This window comes from Battus philenor, unplaced genomic scaffold, assembly GCF_028537555.1.
Source record: "Battus philenor isolate CCGP_79_NKW_IND1 unplaced genomic scaffold, ilBatPhil1.0.hap1 SCAF_8, whole genome shotgun sequence".
Taxonomy (NCBI): domain Eukaryota; kingdom Metazoa; phylum Arthropoda; class Insecta; order Lepidoptera; family Papilionidae; genus Battus; species Battus philenor.
In genome coordinates, this window is record NW_027181748.1 from 12,093,575 (window position 1) to 12,111,997 (window position 18,423).

Consider the following 18,423-nt stretch of genomic DNA (forward strand, 5'->3'; position numbering starts at 1 on the left):
ATTCTTATTTGCATATAATTTACATTTTTCTTTCAATATACTTTTTTTGTCTTTAAAACTTACACGTAAATATATTATAATTAATTTCTGGTTTTAAAAAAGAAACAACGCATAATTAAAATGTTTATCTTACAAAAAAATCCGTAAAATTCAACATGACTTGAAAAAGGTATGGCGCTATCTTAGGGATTTTAGAAATGTCAATTCTATTCGTATATTTGCAATTCAGGAATGCTACAATCTAATTAAATTTTACTGTCACAAATTGATACACTAAGTGACAATAGTTTACAGATAGTATACAATTAAAATGTAATATTATTTATTGAATTGTAATTTAGAACTTCAACATATTTTGATTCTTATTTTTTAATTAACAATGATTTTATGGTACTTTATTCAGGTTTAAAAATATTTGTACTTATTGAATATAAAAACTTAATCATAGTTAGATTTTATACCCAGAAAAATCAGTCTTTCTGAATTTTTTGAAATTAAAATACGTAACAATATTGTGAAAAGATATGAACACTGATCAACTCTGGTATAATATCTGGACGGCGATTTCGTTATAAGTTGTATCTTTCAACTTTTACATAATAATTTCAAAAACTCATTTTAAAATATAATTTTTTAATATTCTGTTAAAGATCAAATAAAAGCTTTAAAAAACGTGCGCAACTTTTTTTTTATTAATTTCGTTTGTATGTAAATGTTCGATCATATCGATAATCGTTATGTTCGACAGCTATATTTGTTTAAAATATTTCAAACAATATATTCCGATTCGTAGAACTAACATATTAAAAGACACACATGCACACAATAACGATTCTTATCCACCCGATTCATACGTTAGACAAACAATTTCTTTTCGAAATAGATGCAACGAATTTCGAGTTTTTCGAATTAGGTTGCTATTCTACTAGGGATGTGCGTACATGCTTAGCGAGCGTATGCGTTTAATAACCAATAGAATTACTCCAGCTGCGCTCAAGATATGTACACTTCCTCGCACATCTCTAGTGGAAAAAGCAGCTTCATAGACGCCAATCCTTACGCCGTGTAGTTTATAGTTTTGCTGAAGTGGTAACAGTCGCGTAATCATATTGTAATGTTTCTAAGAAAGCAATTCCGGAGACTCAACCCCTTAATCAAAAAAAGGTTTTACTGTGTTTTTTTTATAAATTACTTTTCTACAAACAATAATGACATTTTTGTTTTCACAAATTATATTGAAAAATATTTTCCTTGAATTTTTTGGGATTAAATGTTTGTTTTATATATTCCCGTAGAGATAATGATCGACTAACATCCAATTAGTTCCGATTATCTAAATGTTTGTATGTTTATATTCCAATTAAAAATCGAACTAATATAAAAAATAATAGAAATATTTTAGAAAGTAATTGAAAAAACATTTGATTTTCTTCTTGAACAACTGAGTCAAGGAATAAAATTAACACATTCCCGATGAGTAAATATCAAGTTTAGGAATCGTAGCAAAATTTAATTTAGACCGCTATGTTACTTACTATACTTTAACCAACTTATGATTAAAAATCTGGTGATGTTGAACAACTATTTAAATTACTCATTAAATAAGACGTTTCTAAAAAGTTGTGTCATTGCTTTAGGACGTTATTTTAACAAAAGGTAATACATATTTTCTTATTTTATCTGTATGTTCTTATATTATGAAATTATTGCAGATAAATGAAATTCTAAAATTGAATTCTGTAGTGATGCTGTGGCCGTTTGTTGTCCTTTGCGGATTCGGCGGAGCGCCGTCTAGCTGCAGCGTACACGGCCAGCTTCGAAGGCGAGGGCAGGCTGGAGTCTCGCGGCCGGACCAGAGATTCCCTGGATTCGGCAGCTGGTAGTGAGGCCGAAGTGGGAACTGACGGCAGCTTGCGTACTGTATCGTACGGCAGTGGCGAGCTACGGGAAGCGCTGGAAGCTATAGATCCTGATCCATCTGAGTCCTGAAAAAAGGTGATCTGTCTTGATCTATATGGGGCATTAGAACGTAACATTTTTATTTCAATTTACTTGATATATTCTTAAGATTTCGTTAGTTCTATTAACCTTGTATGATTTTTAAATGTGTGTATAATGAATAAACATCATCATAATCATTACAGACACTGGTCGTTCACTACGTGGCATAGGCATTACACATACTGGAGATGGTCCAGCTTACTCCCGGGTTGTGTTTCGGCGCAGTACTGAGGGGCACCTGCGACTTCCGTAAGAAATCCGGCGGTTAAATGTAACGAGGACAGCCGCAGAGGGGGTTTTAGCAGGTCAGAATTCCAAATAACCTTTGCTTCAAGGTATTTTACGTCTTTCCAGAAAATTTCCCCTCCGAAACCAAAAAAAGCCTTCCACATCTATTTCCAATAGGATTTTAATACGGCCTGTATTCAATAACTTACTATCTATCACTTGTAGCGTTCACGCTCTTTATTGCTGAACATTATAACCTCTATACTTATACATTAAATCATTTTTGTGCGTTTAAATTGAAGTTCCAGCGCCGATTTGAATTCGAACGCCATCAGTGATTTATCAGCTGCCTTTGCGTTCGGGTCAAAATTGTAAACAGTCTCTGTAAATATGTGAATACTCCATTTCGATCACACCCGGGCTCTAATCTTCCTCGCCATCAAGTACGAACAGATATGTATTCGGATGGTAACACACCTTTGCCTACTAATCACGTACACACTGTAATTGTAATGAAGTACCTTCCGTGCGTCCCTGTGCTCGAGGCGGTCGTACCGCGTGTTCCTGGCGGAGGGCTTGCGCGGCGGGCGCGGCAGGGCGGAGGGCGGCGGCGGCAGGCTGGCGGAGCGTGTCTGCTGCGACGCGCGGCCCTGACGCTCCAGTAGCAGTGCCTCCTCACCGCGCCCGCCCGCGCGCACCCCGCCACCGCCCACCGCGCCCAGACCAGGGAAGCAGCACAACCCACGCTGCGCGACACCGATACAATACATTTCACAGTCTTTCGAAACAGTTGGTTTTCTGGCCTCGTCTGAATCGAGGTCAACTCTTTTTTATACAGACAGAAGCATTACTGGACTTTCTTCCACCACTTCTTATCTTTTCACTGTTGGCTGGGTAATAAAAGCAACTGACAATGTCGTGGTTCGGCACTCTTGGGAGCCCTTGAGTCGCGATACCAAACGGGTGAAAGTGACAGCCTAAGCCGAGATCTCTTCGAGTGGCCCCTTCAACCTAGTGTCATGGTGCGTCCGTCCAAGCGATCTAAGAATCGTTGAGGCATGTGTTTCAGAAAATGATTGGGAGCAAAGGTCCCCGAAAGGAACCTTGGCGTACTCTGTAATTCGATACACGTTTTATTTTCTGATTCTGCCCGAGAGGTCCGGATCGCGGCTCCCTCAGTAGTTATAAGACGGTTGCTAAAAAACGCTGAGAGCAGCGACATCTCTTAAATCTAATTGTGAAAATTAATTTAAAATATTATTTACGAATATTCAATATTTTTTCTTGGCTTTTGTATTTAGAACACACAAGCTATTCCTAGTTTAAACATAATAGATAACATAATAATATCAGTTATCAAACTGCCGACACTATCAGATTTTTATGACGTATAAAGACAGCTAGGAAACTCGTTTGTAATGGTATTGTTACACAATAACATTAATTTCTTCAAAAGGTTGGCCATCTCAATGGTTAAATTTAACGCATTGTTTATATGTTATGATTATATATTTTTATAATATTCATATATCATCAGATACAGCCGTCGTACGGAGTTCTGGACAGGCTTTCCCCATGGATTTACAATGAAACCTGAATAAACTCTTCCTGCCACATTTTGATTTTTAATCTTTTAAATTCTTTTATAATATCGTATCTTACTGTTAAATAACAAATTTGGCTCTTTTCATATTGTTATTAAAGAACTCGTCAAAGTGTAAATTATAAGAATGTTGCTTTATTATACCGGTTACGTCGAGTATCTTTCGTTGTAAATCATTAAGTAAAAGTTCCCTTTAGCGAACGATACACGACAGGGTGCAAAGAACTCCGAAGGAGGACCTCAACTTGGACTATCCACCGTTTAATGTTAAAGATAAGGATTTTAATAGCAGATTAAAACTTGACGTTATTTCATTATTGATAGTACAAAAATACAACCGTTGACTCTTACCTTAAATAGAAGCTGCCCACACGTCTAAACTATGACTACTCCAATATGAGGAGCTTTGTTCTTCATTTAAAAATATATGTATATATCTCTTTATAAAATAAATTGATTTATTAATACAAAACAATTCTCTTATTGTAGCAGAAGTTCATTAATATTATCACACTCCAAACAAAGCATATGTTAAATACGAATATCAGCATAATTTCAACTGCAAAATACTATCATATTGTTTCTAACATTCCTCACTTTATTTTGATATTTTCTGAAATATCGAATGCAGTTAAAAAGCTCAAATGTTAGGTCACTAGTAAAACTACAACGAACAAAAAAACATCACTTTTATTTTCAAACATGCATTTGTTTATTAAAAATATGTCGATTACAAATCACTTTACAAAAATAAACATCCTGTATACATTGCATTATAACATTTCGATTATTTAAAAGCCTTGGAATGAATTAAATACAAACTCATTTACAATTGAGAATACCTAAATATTACCTTTCATGTAAAAGATAAAATAGGCAAACGATTATAATTTGCCCAAATATAATAGCAGTTAATATAAATATCTCAGCTTATTCTAAAGGCTCCAAAATTTCGACGTAATATAAAATATTATAAAGATAATAAATACGTTATAAAAAATAACTTACAATAAACCAAATCACATTATAGTGTCGTAATACATAATCAAAAGGTCCGGTCACACCATTATCCTAACTTTGGCATTACCTTATTCACCAAAGCCTCTCTTCACTGTTTTCATGAAAAACACAACGTGTCTCGATCGTTAACGATCGATGGAAAGATCTTTTCAAGTAATTAAAGTTACAGACTAGTGGAGCTGGTGTCCTGGACATTCGCGAGATTCCAACTAAAAATGTATTTTATTGGCACTGATTCTTAAAAATATATTTTTACATCGACGTTTGTATGAAACACTTTATTAAGGCACGTTTAATATCATAGTTTCAAAATATAGGAATATAATATCACGTTCATATTGTCACACTACCAATCAAATTGAAGAGATTTCTTGATTTTTTTAAACTCTAACATTAAGAGCAAACAGATGTTAAAAAGCTTGTTAGGAAAAATCAAACATTCTAAAACCACACAGAACACAAAAAAAGCTAAGGAATGTACGGATACAATAGACGTATTGTAATATTGGAATGTCTATGTAAAATCTGATCCGGATCAACTTGTACTATTTGCTTGAGATATATCTTATCAGATCTTACAACACTTTTGTACTGATTGGAATTGTTATGGAATAAGACTTTCATACAAAAATCTGCAATGATAGCTATTTTTTTAGTCATAAGCAAATATAAAAAAAATTAAATTGTTTTGAAAAAAATCAGGAATTTTCTTAATTGTATTAATAACTGAGTTGAATGCATTTATAGTTCATCGATGAAAACTAACTTTTCTCTTGAAAATTATAAGGTATTTTCAATTCCTTGTAATAAACCAAAATGAGACATTGCTTAGTAACTTTCTAGAATAAAAGGCTATTACGTTAAAATAACAGATTGAAGAAGAAATTTTATAGTTAAAATGAAACTTACTATAACATTGAAAACATTACAGCAATTCGCCATTTTTCGGATTATCAGATAGTGTTTCTATAGTTTTATTATACTTTTAATATGTTTTGGCAAAATTATAACGGCGTGTCGTGCTCATTTAGGGAATGTAGGGGAAAATACGTTATACGGTACGTATATATATATACATATATATGGTATATACATACAGTAGGAATATATTGATTCCTTCTTTATATGTGGATGGGAAGGGGGTTCGGGGGAGAAGGGATCAGGGTCGTGAAGCGTCAGTAGTAGTTGTGACGCGGCGGGTCGCTGGCCGCGGGCAGGTAACTCACGGCGGGCACGGGCGGGCGCTCCAGCCGCGACTCCAGAGCCGCCAGCTGCTCGTCCAGCCGCAGCGATGTGCTGTCGAAGCCGCAACCTGAACACGTAACATATGTGCATGCATTATAATATATTATGTCTCGTGGATCTTAACTGATCAAGGTCTTCTTAACTATCATCTGTTTGCATTAGTTGTTACAGACTAACCTCTGTGTAAGGCATGCCTGGTAGAAGAAACTGCTGCTCACGTACTGTACAGGGGTAGCGCATGGTCTATCCTTCTCGGTTGATTAAGGTGCCTCTCGAACATAGCATCGAAGATTTGCAGGGATTTCTCGAGTTGGATTGGCTAAATTAAAACCAAGCTCGACGCAATATAAGTGATATGACTACAAATTCCTAAATTTCCAGCAGTAGAAAGTCAGTAACTCCCATAGATTACCAATACGTCTTCCGACCACCTTAACAGGGTCAACTGTGTACTATCTGCGTCTGTGGGTGGTACTACGCTGCGCAAGCAAGGTTTGTTGTCTCCTCACCAGTATCAAATTTATGAACCAGTGTAAAAATTAATTGCACATACCGCTTGTGTTGTCGTTATGGGGCGAGTAGTTGCGGCGAGCCAGGTGGCGTATCGGCGCATATCGTGATACGCCACCGCCCACGCTGCCCACACTGCCCACGCTGCCCACGCCCTCTGCGCTCGAGAACGATGCGCCCGACGACAGACCCACTACAAAATTATTGATAATTTTATCATCTATACTTTTGTGCACTACTTTTACGACATCAAAACAGCCAATAAGAAACTTAGTTATGCATATAAAATAGATTTTAATTTTTTAGTCTCTAAATAAGACAGACAGAAAAATTTAACTTATCTACAACAATGAACAATAAATAACTATATATCTTCATAAATAAAAATTAATCACTCAGCGTTGCCAAGTTCGAAACTTTTCGGCTATTTTACGGAATTAAACGGTGTCATTCAGAAAAATATTAAATTATAGAATTGCTCTTACGATAGTTTCATGCAGTGACGCAGTATAAAATAAATTAAAACATGTTTTTGGACTAGCATCGGGAGATGACACACATCTCGGAGCAACAAAACACACTTAAACTGCGTCGCGGTTTTCGACACAAAATGATTAAATTAAGATAAAATGTTTGTTATTGTAAAATGACATGTTCTGGATATTGAAACAAATACTACTCTTGAATATTTAACATTTTTATACTATCATCACAGTCCATATACACTACTCAACAACTATTACGGTTTTAAGAAACCACTAAAATTTTAATGAAAAGCATCAAATAACTAGAACATCGTAGTCATTTAACTTTTAATTATTTAAATGTCTGTCTGTCTAATTGTCTAATATTGCACAAGTCCGAAAAGATATTTCAAGCTAGTGTTATGTTAAGCTGTAAATGTTGTTGTAATAAAAACATTATGAATCAAATGGAAGCAGATGTATGCAATGCCATTTACCGAGTTCCTCTCGGCTCGAGTTGTTTCGCAGGGAGGCGCCGCTGTCGTAGGCTGCGCTAGTGTGCTTCTGGAGTACTTTGATCATGGCGTCGCGCTCTGCCACCTTCGATTCCAGCTCTTTCACTCTACAATACATTTAATTAATTTTAATTTTACTAAAATGTTAAAAATTATTTAGTTATTTTATTATTTGTATACAACAGAAACTCCTATTTATTTGTTGTAAGAGAGTGAAATATACATTAGTTGTAAAATAACTAATGCAATTTGTGCTCACATCAAGTAGGTTGCTTACTTTGTTTTTATATTTGTAAGTCAAACTTGATATTGTGCATATTTAAGTGATGCAACTAGTTTGTAATCCTAGACTAATAAAAAAAAATACGTTAATTTAAAATCGGGTGATGGGGGCAGATAGTAACAAATTCCAGTAAATTACTGAAAAATTTACAGACAGTTTTAAATTCATTGTCATTCAAAAAAGTAAATAGAATTTATACAATTGTGATGTTACCATAACTCTTCTATAAACAATAGACAAAAAATAATCATAGTGCAACAATCTTTCTGACAGTGGACAATTTAAAAACAATATAGCACTTTTAGTCAAAACATTTACACAAGTAAAAAAGTAATAACTATACTTATTATTTCTTATTACATGTATAATTTTCACCGTGTTGAAACAAAGGCACATAACATATTTTTTATAACTTTCCCGGTATACTATTATGTAACTGCCTTGGACAACTACGAGATTCTAAAACTACAGCTTTGTCATCTTTTATGGTACACATGTTGGTTTAGTTGTAAAATGTATTCGCGAGGTTATACCTGCTCTCAAGGTCCGCCACCTTCTTCTGCGCCAAGTGCAGTTCATCCATGTGTCGTATCTTCTCGCTGCGGGCCTCCGCCATCAGCCTCTCGGACTCCGCGGATGTTTTTTCCAAAGCCGCAATCTTCGCGTCTCTATAAAAATGACAATTTCAATATTGCGTCGCTGTATCTTGAATGTGGGAGTTGGAACAATTAATTTGAAAGTAATACGTCATCATCATTATCGTCTTGTCAGCTAAAGTCGCCATGATGCCCGGTCTTGCGTGTTGGGTTGCCAGCATTCAGTGACTTCCCGTGACTCTTACTATGTCGTTGGTCCTCCTTGTGGGGGAACTATCCCACCGCGTCTACCGGCTCGTGGTAGCCAATCGAGTGCCACTTCAGACGTGCAATTCTACGAGCCATGCCATTTTCCAATGCTCTCTGGTTGAAGTTGATAGTTTTTATAATTTGTGGTTTGCAGTTTTTGAATTTGAGGTTTTGAACTCACTTGGGTATGGAGGCGGCGGAGACTGCGGCCTGGCGCAACGCGGCCTCCTCGAGGTAGCGCTGCTCCCACTTGGCACACTCTCCCTCCAGCGCCAGGAGACGCTCGTCGCGTTCGCGCAGCTGCCGCCGGAGCTCCGCCTCGCCTCCCGCACCGCTGCCCACCGCGCCTGCCCCTCCACAGTTGCACTCGCGTTTACTGCTTAATGTTAATACCTACTAATTATTTACCGCCATAAACCTTTTATTGCCTAGATTAGTAGAATAGTAGATTTAAATTATTTAATTTTTTATTTAAATATTAAATGCACTCTTAACAGATCAACTTCTCTTTCTTACTTGTACAAACTGGCGAAAGGAGTTTTCCACTGGCTGCTTGCAATAAGATAAAAATACACATAATTCATTAATAGGAAAATGATGTATCACATATTATTAATAACTACAATTACATTATAATTTTACGTTCATTTACATTTCATTCACACTTCAATTGTACCTTTTTAATTGTAATTGTGTATGATCACAGAATGCGGTATAGTAATCTTTATAATACTATTACTTTCTGTAGCATCATTATAAGTTATTTGTAATAGTTTAAGTATTGATTATATTTTTTAAAAAATAATGTTACTACTGGCTTAATTGAATGAAAAACTTCAGAAGCTACCTGTAGCCACTAAAATTCATTATAAAAGTTACAGAAACTAACCGAAGAGTTTGTAATTCCTTTTCCAGTTGTGCGCGGAGCTTCCTTTCTGTATGTTCCCGCCTGTCCGAGGCCTGTTGCAACGACGCCAGTGCTCTTTGCAGCCCCATCACTCTCTCCACATACCCGCTGGCGTGACGGCACTAAAATATTATGATTATGTGTAAATACATGATAATTTATTCATGTACAAAACGGAACAGCTTGAACGCTTTTTTGATATTTTTTCAACATTTCACCTCCTATCATCAAACGTTATATATATATTCATCACATGTAACTTGGGTCAAAGTCACCCAGAGAGAAATTGTGAGGGTTATGCTCGAAGTTTTGGTGCGAGATCGAATCAGAAATGAGAACATCCGCAGAAGAACCAAGGTCAACAACGTAGGTTAGAATTGCTTGTCTGAAGTGGCAGTCGTGCAATCGGTAGTTGATTCGACCCCGATCGAAAGGTTTTCGAGTTGCGACCACAAGCTTGTAGATGCAGCGTCGATAAGCCTTCACTAGGCGGACCGACGAAATAGTTAAGGTCACGATGTCTAAATGAGTGTATATCGACTGAATAGAAAAAAAAACAAGGGCAAATAAAGTGTTTGTGTTCGAATTTGAATATCTGCTATTAATTTATAATTATGTGAAGTAATTTCAATAAGGATCAAAAGATGGTACGACTTGCTATACATTTTAAATGAAATAAAATACAATTATCGTGGCTTGGAACACAGTTCCGATGTTGTTCTTGGTTCAGCTTAGACGGACTGACTTACTTGGAGGCATTAGGATTCAAATACTTGATGAGGAAACTGGTTTATCACCCCACAACTGAAATGATGATGAACTTTAACATTAAAAAGAAGATTGGAAGACGTTACCTCTTCCTCGAGGCGGACTACGTTGGACTGTGCGTTGGTGAGTGCGGTGTCCAGTATGTCGATGTGTGTTCGCTGCTCCTGCAATGTGGCGCGCTGGGCGCCCATCTCGATTTCCTGCCGCTCTTTGGCGCAAGCGAGTTCTTTATCTGAATAGCACATATATTCATTTTATTAATATTACTATCAATACAGGATAATTTACAGTAAAACGTACGGGGCAATAAAAGACAAGGCGGAGGAACAACCCCGCCCCCCACCGTCTCGTCGCGTCCATACCCAAGGCACGGTACAGCAGATTCGGTAACCCTAAATGAGACAACAAATTTCATTTGCTTATATGCGAATGCACTTTTAAAGTTACTTTTTAATTCTTCTATTCGTAAAATGACGTTGTTAATTATCGTTGAAGGCGTATGTAATGAGTCGATAACACCGCAGCCACATATCTATATAATATCCATTCTAAGCTTAAATATTTTTTTCCAGAATATATTGAATCATATGATTACATTATTATACATTAAAAATCATATAGAAAATGTTCCTTTTAATAATTGGTCCTTATTTAATGTAATGCAACACTTTATGACGAAATTGAAAATTATCATGCTATTAGTAGTTCGCTAAGAAGCTTAATTTAACATATATTATGCAATAAGTATTAATAACGATATTAATTCAAATACAAAAGTCGGAACGCTGTTACTTCGGTTAGTCAGTAGATGGCGCTAGTATTAAAATACAGCTAACTATCATTAGAGGATGGCAGTCATGTAATAAATATAGTTTATTAATAAGAATCAACGAAGACCCGTCACGTGTTTAACATAAGATTATTTATTTCAATACACTAGTATTTATATAATGACTGTATAGACAAATTCAGTACTTTGCGTGATAAGCTGTGCTATGAGCATCTCCCTGCTCTGCAGCTCCTTCCGCAGCGCGTCTGCGTTACTGTCACTCTCATTTCGAACGCCCTGCGATACTAACTCCACCTGCAAATTGCTATTGTTAAATATTTAAAATTATATTTTTTATTTAAGCATTTTTCATACGGCCTACCAATCTATACAAAACTTAAGATTTAAAATTAATCCAAAGCATCCATGTTCAATATGTTGTGTACATTTTGCTGCTAACATACACTCGTTTAGTACCCAGGATAAGATTTGGCACACCCGAAATACCTTATCAAGTAAAAATAATGTAATACAATAATATCTGGTTTCAGGTATTTAATATATTTTGTTTATATAAGCGCTAATATAGTGTTGCGCATTTTAAATTACCAAAATTCTATTTAGCACTAATGGGTGTAACATTATATGAATGTAATATATGTAATATATGTCTTATTTGCAACAATTTTTTTTAAAAAATTGTGATAAAATATGAATAAAAATCAATAGGGAAATTTTATTGTTAAAACTAGAGGTAATACAGTGTGATGCAGCTTGCCTGCTGTTTGAGGGCGCGGTTGAGGTCGTGCAAACGGCGGCAGTCAGCCTGCAGGCGAAGGCGTGCTGCACGTTCCAGTCGCTCACGACGCTCGCAGGACCCCACCAGCTCTTCATGTGCACGACGCACCTTCTCCACCTCCTCCTCCAGCTGCATCAAAATACTTATTCTTACATGCGTACATGTTGCATATGCAAAGGATGCAAATGAAGAAGGTAGACAGACAACTTTTTTAAGGTAGTCGGAAGGTATTGGATACCATATGCTTACAACCAGTCTTATTGGAAATCTATAGAGAAGATCTATATCCAGTGGCGGATTTTCCTCGGCTGAACTAACCATGATTATGATATATGTATTGCGAGAAAACTATTTCTGATAGGTATACCTCGCGATAGTTGGGTTTGTTGGATTCGCGAGAAAGATACATTCTTTGCACTGCGCCCTTTAAGCCGAAACATCAACAACATAGTTACCGCAGTGACACACACACTCAAACAACTTAAAATACACTTAATAAATCACATAAGTAATGATGTATTGAGTTTTCACGACCTTGTGCTTTGACTCAGATTCTTTTTGGTTTAGTAGCGCTTATGCTACAATAGTATAAAAAATCGTATAATAATTTAATATGTTAGTATTCTCTGTTAAAACATGCTGCTGCAGCAACATGTAATGATCATATCAGGCGATAGACGCACACTGTAAAGGAATGGGCCTCCCTAAAAATCGCCATGACTAACCGCGACCTTGACTATGTCGGCGGATCACCTGGTGGGAGGTCTATGGCGCGTCTGTTCTTGGTCACCACTCGAGAACTTCGGCCATCGGTTGCAAGCTCGATGTGTCTTGCTCGCTGCCACTTCATATGAGCAATTCTTCGAACAACAGCGTATCACCAATATAATGTTCTTACTTTAGTTGTTTTAGCAACACGCTCGCAGGCATCTGCTAGCTGCCGTTTAAGCTGTTGGTTCTCTGCGGCCAGAGCGTCCAGAACGGCTGCGAAGGCATCGTCAGGTTCCTCTACTGACCCTTCCCCGCCGCTGCACCAGCCACTAGACTCCGAACCTCCGGGGACCGCGCGTACACCTACGCTGTTTTTTTCAAGAAAAAATCGGACACATTATTAATATTCTCATAACATACTGTTAATATATTCACACATATATAATAATTTAAACATTATGATTTATTATTATATGGTTAAGATCATGTCTGCCACCAAACATTGTACATAATCCTTATTAAATACATACTGATTGAAAATAAGTAGTTTAAGATTTACATAAAAGAATGTATAACTCAATTTCTGTCAATTAATGTATGTAGAGTAAATTGTTCACAATATTCAAAATTTAACAGATTCAGAGATATCAAAGACTTACATTGTTTTGTCAAAAACCTTGTTTATGGGGATTAAAATACTAACTAAAAAATGTTTGTATTTTCATGAAAGGTTTTTGCACTGTAAAATAATTGCCAAATCTAAAAAAAAGTTTTTTATTCAATTGCAATATTATTAAAAAAAATACAATAAATAAGTGTAGAGATCACTTCGACCAATCCTTAATTTTAATGCCTTTCTAAAAAGGCATTACTTATTCTAAAGAAGCATTTTGTGGTATGCGCTGTATTGAAATTGTATACGTAAATAACTTCTTAGTAAATTTAACACCTCCTATTAGCAACTTTTGATGCCAAGTCCCTAACATGATAACATTATAACTATATGAAAATATGCATCTGAATGCCCCCACCTCTGTTTATATTTCACACCCAACAGACGCACATGTTAACCATAAAACTAGCACCATTTTTTGGCACTTAGTATATACCATATTAAAATCTTGCTTAAAATAATATTACCTGGTCAAATCTGGTTGTGACCGGGACAGGCTAAGCTTGTCTTTACTAAGCTTATCCTTGGTACGGTCGCGCGTGTGGCGCGGTGAAGCAGGTGGTGTAAGCCCGCGCGGCGTCGGAGACTGCGCCACTTCCTTGGCCAAGTGTTTCAGCACCGACGATTGGTTTAAGAAGTCGTCTGGAATCTCCGTTATTTCCTATACAATGTACTTTTATTTTACAAAAAAACTTTATAAAGTTACACATCAACCTTTTAATTGACTGTAGAGTGTTTATAAATAATTTTAAACTGAAAATATTGAAAGAAACCCTGTAATAATTAACAGAGTTCATATATTTGTATTAAACTAAAGTACATTTCAAATCATCATTTACATGTATATAATTATAATAAATCGCCATATATGTAGCTAATACCAAAATTCTTGATTTTTGGCTTTTGTTATATAAATTTTTTAAAAATTAAAAAATCCCAGAAAAAATATTAAAAACAATACTTTTCTCTTACAAACCACTGTATATTTTAGAATACATGATCCAACTTTTCAAAAATGTGATGTCCATCAAAACTAATAAAAAGGTGCATTAGGATGTTATGAAACAAAAAATTTGCAGCATAAAGCACTTCAATGAAAATATAATTACATTATTATTAAGTATTGCAGTATACAAAACAGAAAATCTATTTTTGTAAATAATTCTTAGTCTCCTAGGACAACTAGTTCAAAATAAATGTGATATATATCTCTAAGATAATGGTTATTATTGCAAGATAATTTTAAACCAGTGACTAGAAATTGGGGATGAGACCTAAATGTTGTAGAGTGGAGACCGCGGATTGGTATTTGTTATGGTCACCATGTGAGACTAAATGCAGAAGTTTTAAACCTATCCTATTGGAAATCTTTGGTAGACGCCTATGTCCAGTAATGGATGTCATATGTATAATAATGATGATGAATAGGCGTTGTATATTAAAACCAAGTCTTTACCTGTACTCCATGATCAGGAGGACTAGTGTAGATCCTCTGGCCACCAATATCAATGTAATTTGCATTGGTCGTCACCACTTGCTCCTTGTGAACTTTGGGCAGCGGTATACCACTAGGCTTTTTTCCAACTTCACTCTTTTTCAAAGTATGATATGGAGAAGATTGAGTATTGGAGTGTTTTACTTCGCTGGTTGTTCTTTCATGCTCACTAAAATAATTGCAATAAATTAAATGCTAATTTATCAAAAGTAGATATTAATTATGAAATTAAGTCACATGGCACACATACACAAAATGTTATTATTCACTTCTAGACTTATTTATAAAACAGGTATAGCTCAAAAAGGAATTTTTAACATTATTACATTTTAACTTTTGCACTTAAAACAAAGTAAAAAAATAATCATTGCATAAGTAAGTAAGCTATTTAGGCCCAATTTACTGTTCTTAGCTCCATCCATTATCATGGACACAAAAATGTGTGGGTTAATGGCCAAGAAACAATTGTGCACTTCCGTTAACATTGCTACCACAATTTGCAAAAAATTGCATTTTAACTGGAAAATAATTCTTTTACAAGTACAGTAATACCCCGCTTTACGCGACCCCTTTATACGCGGTTTCACTATAACGCGAATTGCAAATTTCGCGCTCAAATGCCTCGAATTACGCGAAAGAGTGCATATAAATATAATGTAGTCATCAACTTCTCTATGGTGTCTTGACCATCTGTAAAACAATTAAAAACAGTGTTGGGTGTTATGAACGTATTTTACAAGAACGTAAACAAAACGTTACCCAAAAGACAATAGATGTATTTTTCCGTAAAAAATAAGAGTGTGTTGCATAAAGTGTTCCTAGAATTAAAGTGATTGATTAAAATGATTTGTATTTTTTGTAATAATTTTTGACTATGTTTAATCATAAACCTCGTTATACGCGAATTTCAGTTAACGCGATTTTTTTTGGAACATATCCCTCGCGTAATGCGGGGTATTACTGTAATCACTACATTTCCAATATTCTCTAAAGTGCACGAGAATAAGACGCATATCCTTCCAGATGCCTTAAATACTCATGGTCAATCTGACACATTTCTAAAAATATTGACATATATTCTCTCAGTGTCACTATATGTTACTTGAAAAGGGTATATCCAAATGGCCCAGTCTTGGAGCAGTTCTCCACTACAGGCAAGTTACTGTGTAAGATTGGGCAGTTGTTGTTTTTTATCAAGACCTATGGTCTTCAATAAAAAATTGAACACTAGGAAACATCTTTAATTTATTCTGTCTATTGGACTGCGACAGTTCAATTAGTTTTAAATGTACAAAGTCAGATGGTACAGCAAGTTTTAAATATCAATATATATCATTTCATTAAATTGTAACATAGATTCAAATTTAATAAATACACTTACCGAATAGGTGTTGGTCGAGGCGGCCAAGAGTCATCTTGGTTGTGAATTATCAGAGTATTATATGAAGATGAAGATACATCCAAAGAACTTCGATTACTATTGCCACCACCCACTGAATCTTTTAAAGAATTGCGATTGCTCCCTGCTACACTTTCCTTAACAAAAAAGATGTTTTCATGATTTTTACACACAAAATTCCCTCTCTTCAATGACTTATTTTATTTAGTAACAACCTAATTTCTTAAAAGCCATTTCAATGATAACATCTTACAAATCAGTACAGTTGAACATTGTCATAACTCTTTCACAATTGTGATAATCGACATACAACCTTTTTATAATGGAGACATTAGATAGCAGATCTGATAACATCAGTGTCCATACTAACCACTGCATGCTTCAACAAAAACAGTAATTTTGAAGATATTGGTTGGGGCCAAAAATAATGCTGCAGTGTTAGAAACCAGGCAAATCTATGCCAGATATATACTAGCTGTTACATAATAACCTTAGTACTATATAGTATGTCTAAAATGTAACCTTTAAAGAATTCCTATTATTTCCATTGTTATTGGATTGGCTTTGATTCTCTTGACCCTGGGGTTCCACTCGGGCTGTATGGCGGACAACATATCGCTCCTCTCTAGACAAATTCTCGTTGGATGTGGATACATCAGTTTCACTACCAGAAAGGCTTTGTGGAAAGCCACTTGACACTAAAAATGTGTTATTGAATTATATATAAATTAATAAACATCATTCTTAAACCTAAAAAATACTCTTAGTTTTATGACATAGGCTCTATTAAAATATGATGGTGAATCTCTGTATTATTTATATTATGATTATTCATTTTTTTAGCTTATCTCTGAAACTATCAAAGTATATCCTTACTTTTTAAAATACATGACCTAATCAATACATATAACAATACCTTAAAAATTCACAAATAGTTTGAAAATTAAAGTAACATAATTTAAAAAAAAACAATAAGAATTTATTATTTTAGTCTAGAAAAAAATGAAAATAAATTTCTATTCTTTTTTTTACATGATTTTTTTTACCAAAAAAATTAACTTTCACACGAAAAATTATATCAAATGAAACATATGTTACTAGAAAGAAAATTGAGTAATTACTATGTAATTGTAAGTTATGATTCATGCAATTGGAATGTTATGTTTCTGTTCTACTTTCGTAACACATTTACTCACCAGCCTGTTTCTGTGCCCTTTGTATGTTATTTGTGAACGAAAGGAACCGTCCTGTCGGGCGCATAGAACCCATGTTTGCTGGGTGATCGAATGACTTCAATACGAAATCATTTCACACTTCACCCAAACTTTCAATTTGCTCTCCTAAACACTATGTATGTATCATCTGTAAGTGAAGCTAGTGTTTATTAACAAGTCTCACAAATAGAAATAGAATGCAATAAGAAACACAAAATACACTAAAGATATATTCTGGGCACTACGATATTAACTATCTCAAGAAATAAATAGTTAAATCTACTTGAAACTTTTACTTAATTTTTAAGATAACAAAATGTCACTCACAATAAATGAAGAGAATTAATTTTAGGTAAAAGATCTATAATTTATCTGGTTTCATTAATCAGATTTCTGATTTAGATTGGGTCAACTAGCTGTCAAATAAACCAGGCTAGAACGTCTTAAGCACCACAGAAAATATTAAAACTGCAAAAAAGCTATATTTTCGTAGATCACAAAACCTATAAAATATTGATAATGTATTCTGTTTAAATTTAAAGCTTTACTTATTTTACTTAATCTACTTTTTTATTTCAATAAAGGTAAATATTTCAGCGATTCTTATACTTATCCAGTAGGTTTGCACATACATATTTTAAAATGCCATTGTTTGATTTATCATTTTATTGCTTAGAACAATACATAATTGTCACTGTATGTCCTATATATTAAGATGTTTTAATTAAAAGAGATCATAACAAAGAAAATTCGTCCGGAGATGATTGCCTCCTTACAGTTTACGAATCAGATTAGGGAATGTATCTGTAAGCATGATTTTATGCTACCGACACTTTACTAACGATATTTGTGTTATTACATTAGACAAAATCAGTCAAACGCTTGCTTATTATTTAAAAAAAAACATAGTAAGAAAGTAAATGAAGACATATAATACTGGTAGTACAGTTCTTTCCTTTTTTTAAAAGTTGGTG

At 34.8% G+C, this 18,423-nt stretch overlaps 1 protein-coding gene across 2 annotated transcripts; it reads right to left on the reverse strand.

Annotated features, from left to right (window-relative positions):
* Nucleotides 1-1,446: 1,446 nt before the first annotated feature.
* Nucleotides 1,447-17,863, reverse strand: LOC137931697 (angiomotin-like protein 2). 2 transcript variants are annotated; one of them, XM_068775185.1, is made up of 18 exons: nucleotides 17,777-17,863; nucleotides 17,432-17,597; nucleotides 16,758-16,933; nucleotides 16,218-16,372; nucleotides 14,798-15,005; nucleotides 13,809-14,002; nucleotides 12,856-13,036; nucleotides 11,937-12,086; nucleotides 11,365-11,473; nucleotides 10,476-10,621; nucleotides 9,604-9,743; nucleotides 8,896-9,090; nucleotides 8,403-8,537; nucleotides 7,569-7,693; nucleotides 6,651-6,800; nucleotides 6,079-6,164; nucleotides 2,751-2,975; nucleotides 1,447-1,985 (listed from the first exon to the last, which is right to left on the reverse strand). In XM_068775185.1, exons 2-18 carry the CDS (start codon nucleotides 17,502-17,504, stop codon nucleotides 1,725-1,727), a joined length of 2,709 nt encoding a protein of 902 aa, XP_068631286.1. In that variant the 5' UTR covers nucleotides 17,505-17,597; nucleotides 17,777-17,863; the 3' UTR covers nucleotides 1,447-1,724. The 2 variants fall into 2 exon arrangements, with proteins under 2 accessions (XP_068631286.1, XP_068631285.1); XM_068775184.1 differs by having other exon boundaries at nucleotides 8,896-9,093.
* Nucleotides 17,864-18,423: the final 560 nt, after the last annotated feature.

Bases quoted from the DNA above. Each gene is read 5' to 3' on its own strand.
- LOC137931697 (XM_068775184.1), bottom strand. From the start codon at position 17,504: ATGGGTTCTATGCGCCCGACAGGACGGTTCCTTTCGTTCACAAATAAC. The intron at 9,744-10,475 runs GTAACGTCTTCC...ATAATATTTTAG, and splicing joins TAGTCCGCCTCGAGGAAGAG to TGCCGTCACGCCAGCGGGTA. The intron at 2,976-6,078 runs GTGAGTTACCTG...GGTGTCGCGCAG, and splicing joins AGCGCCCGCCCGTGCCCGCC to CGTGGGTTGTGCTGCTTCCC.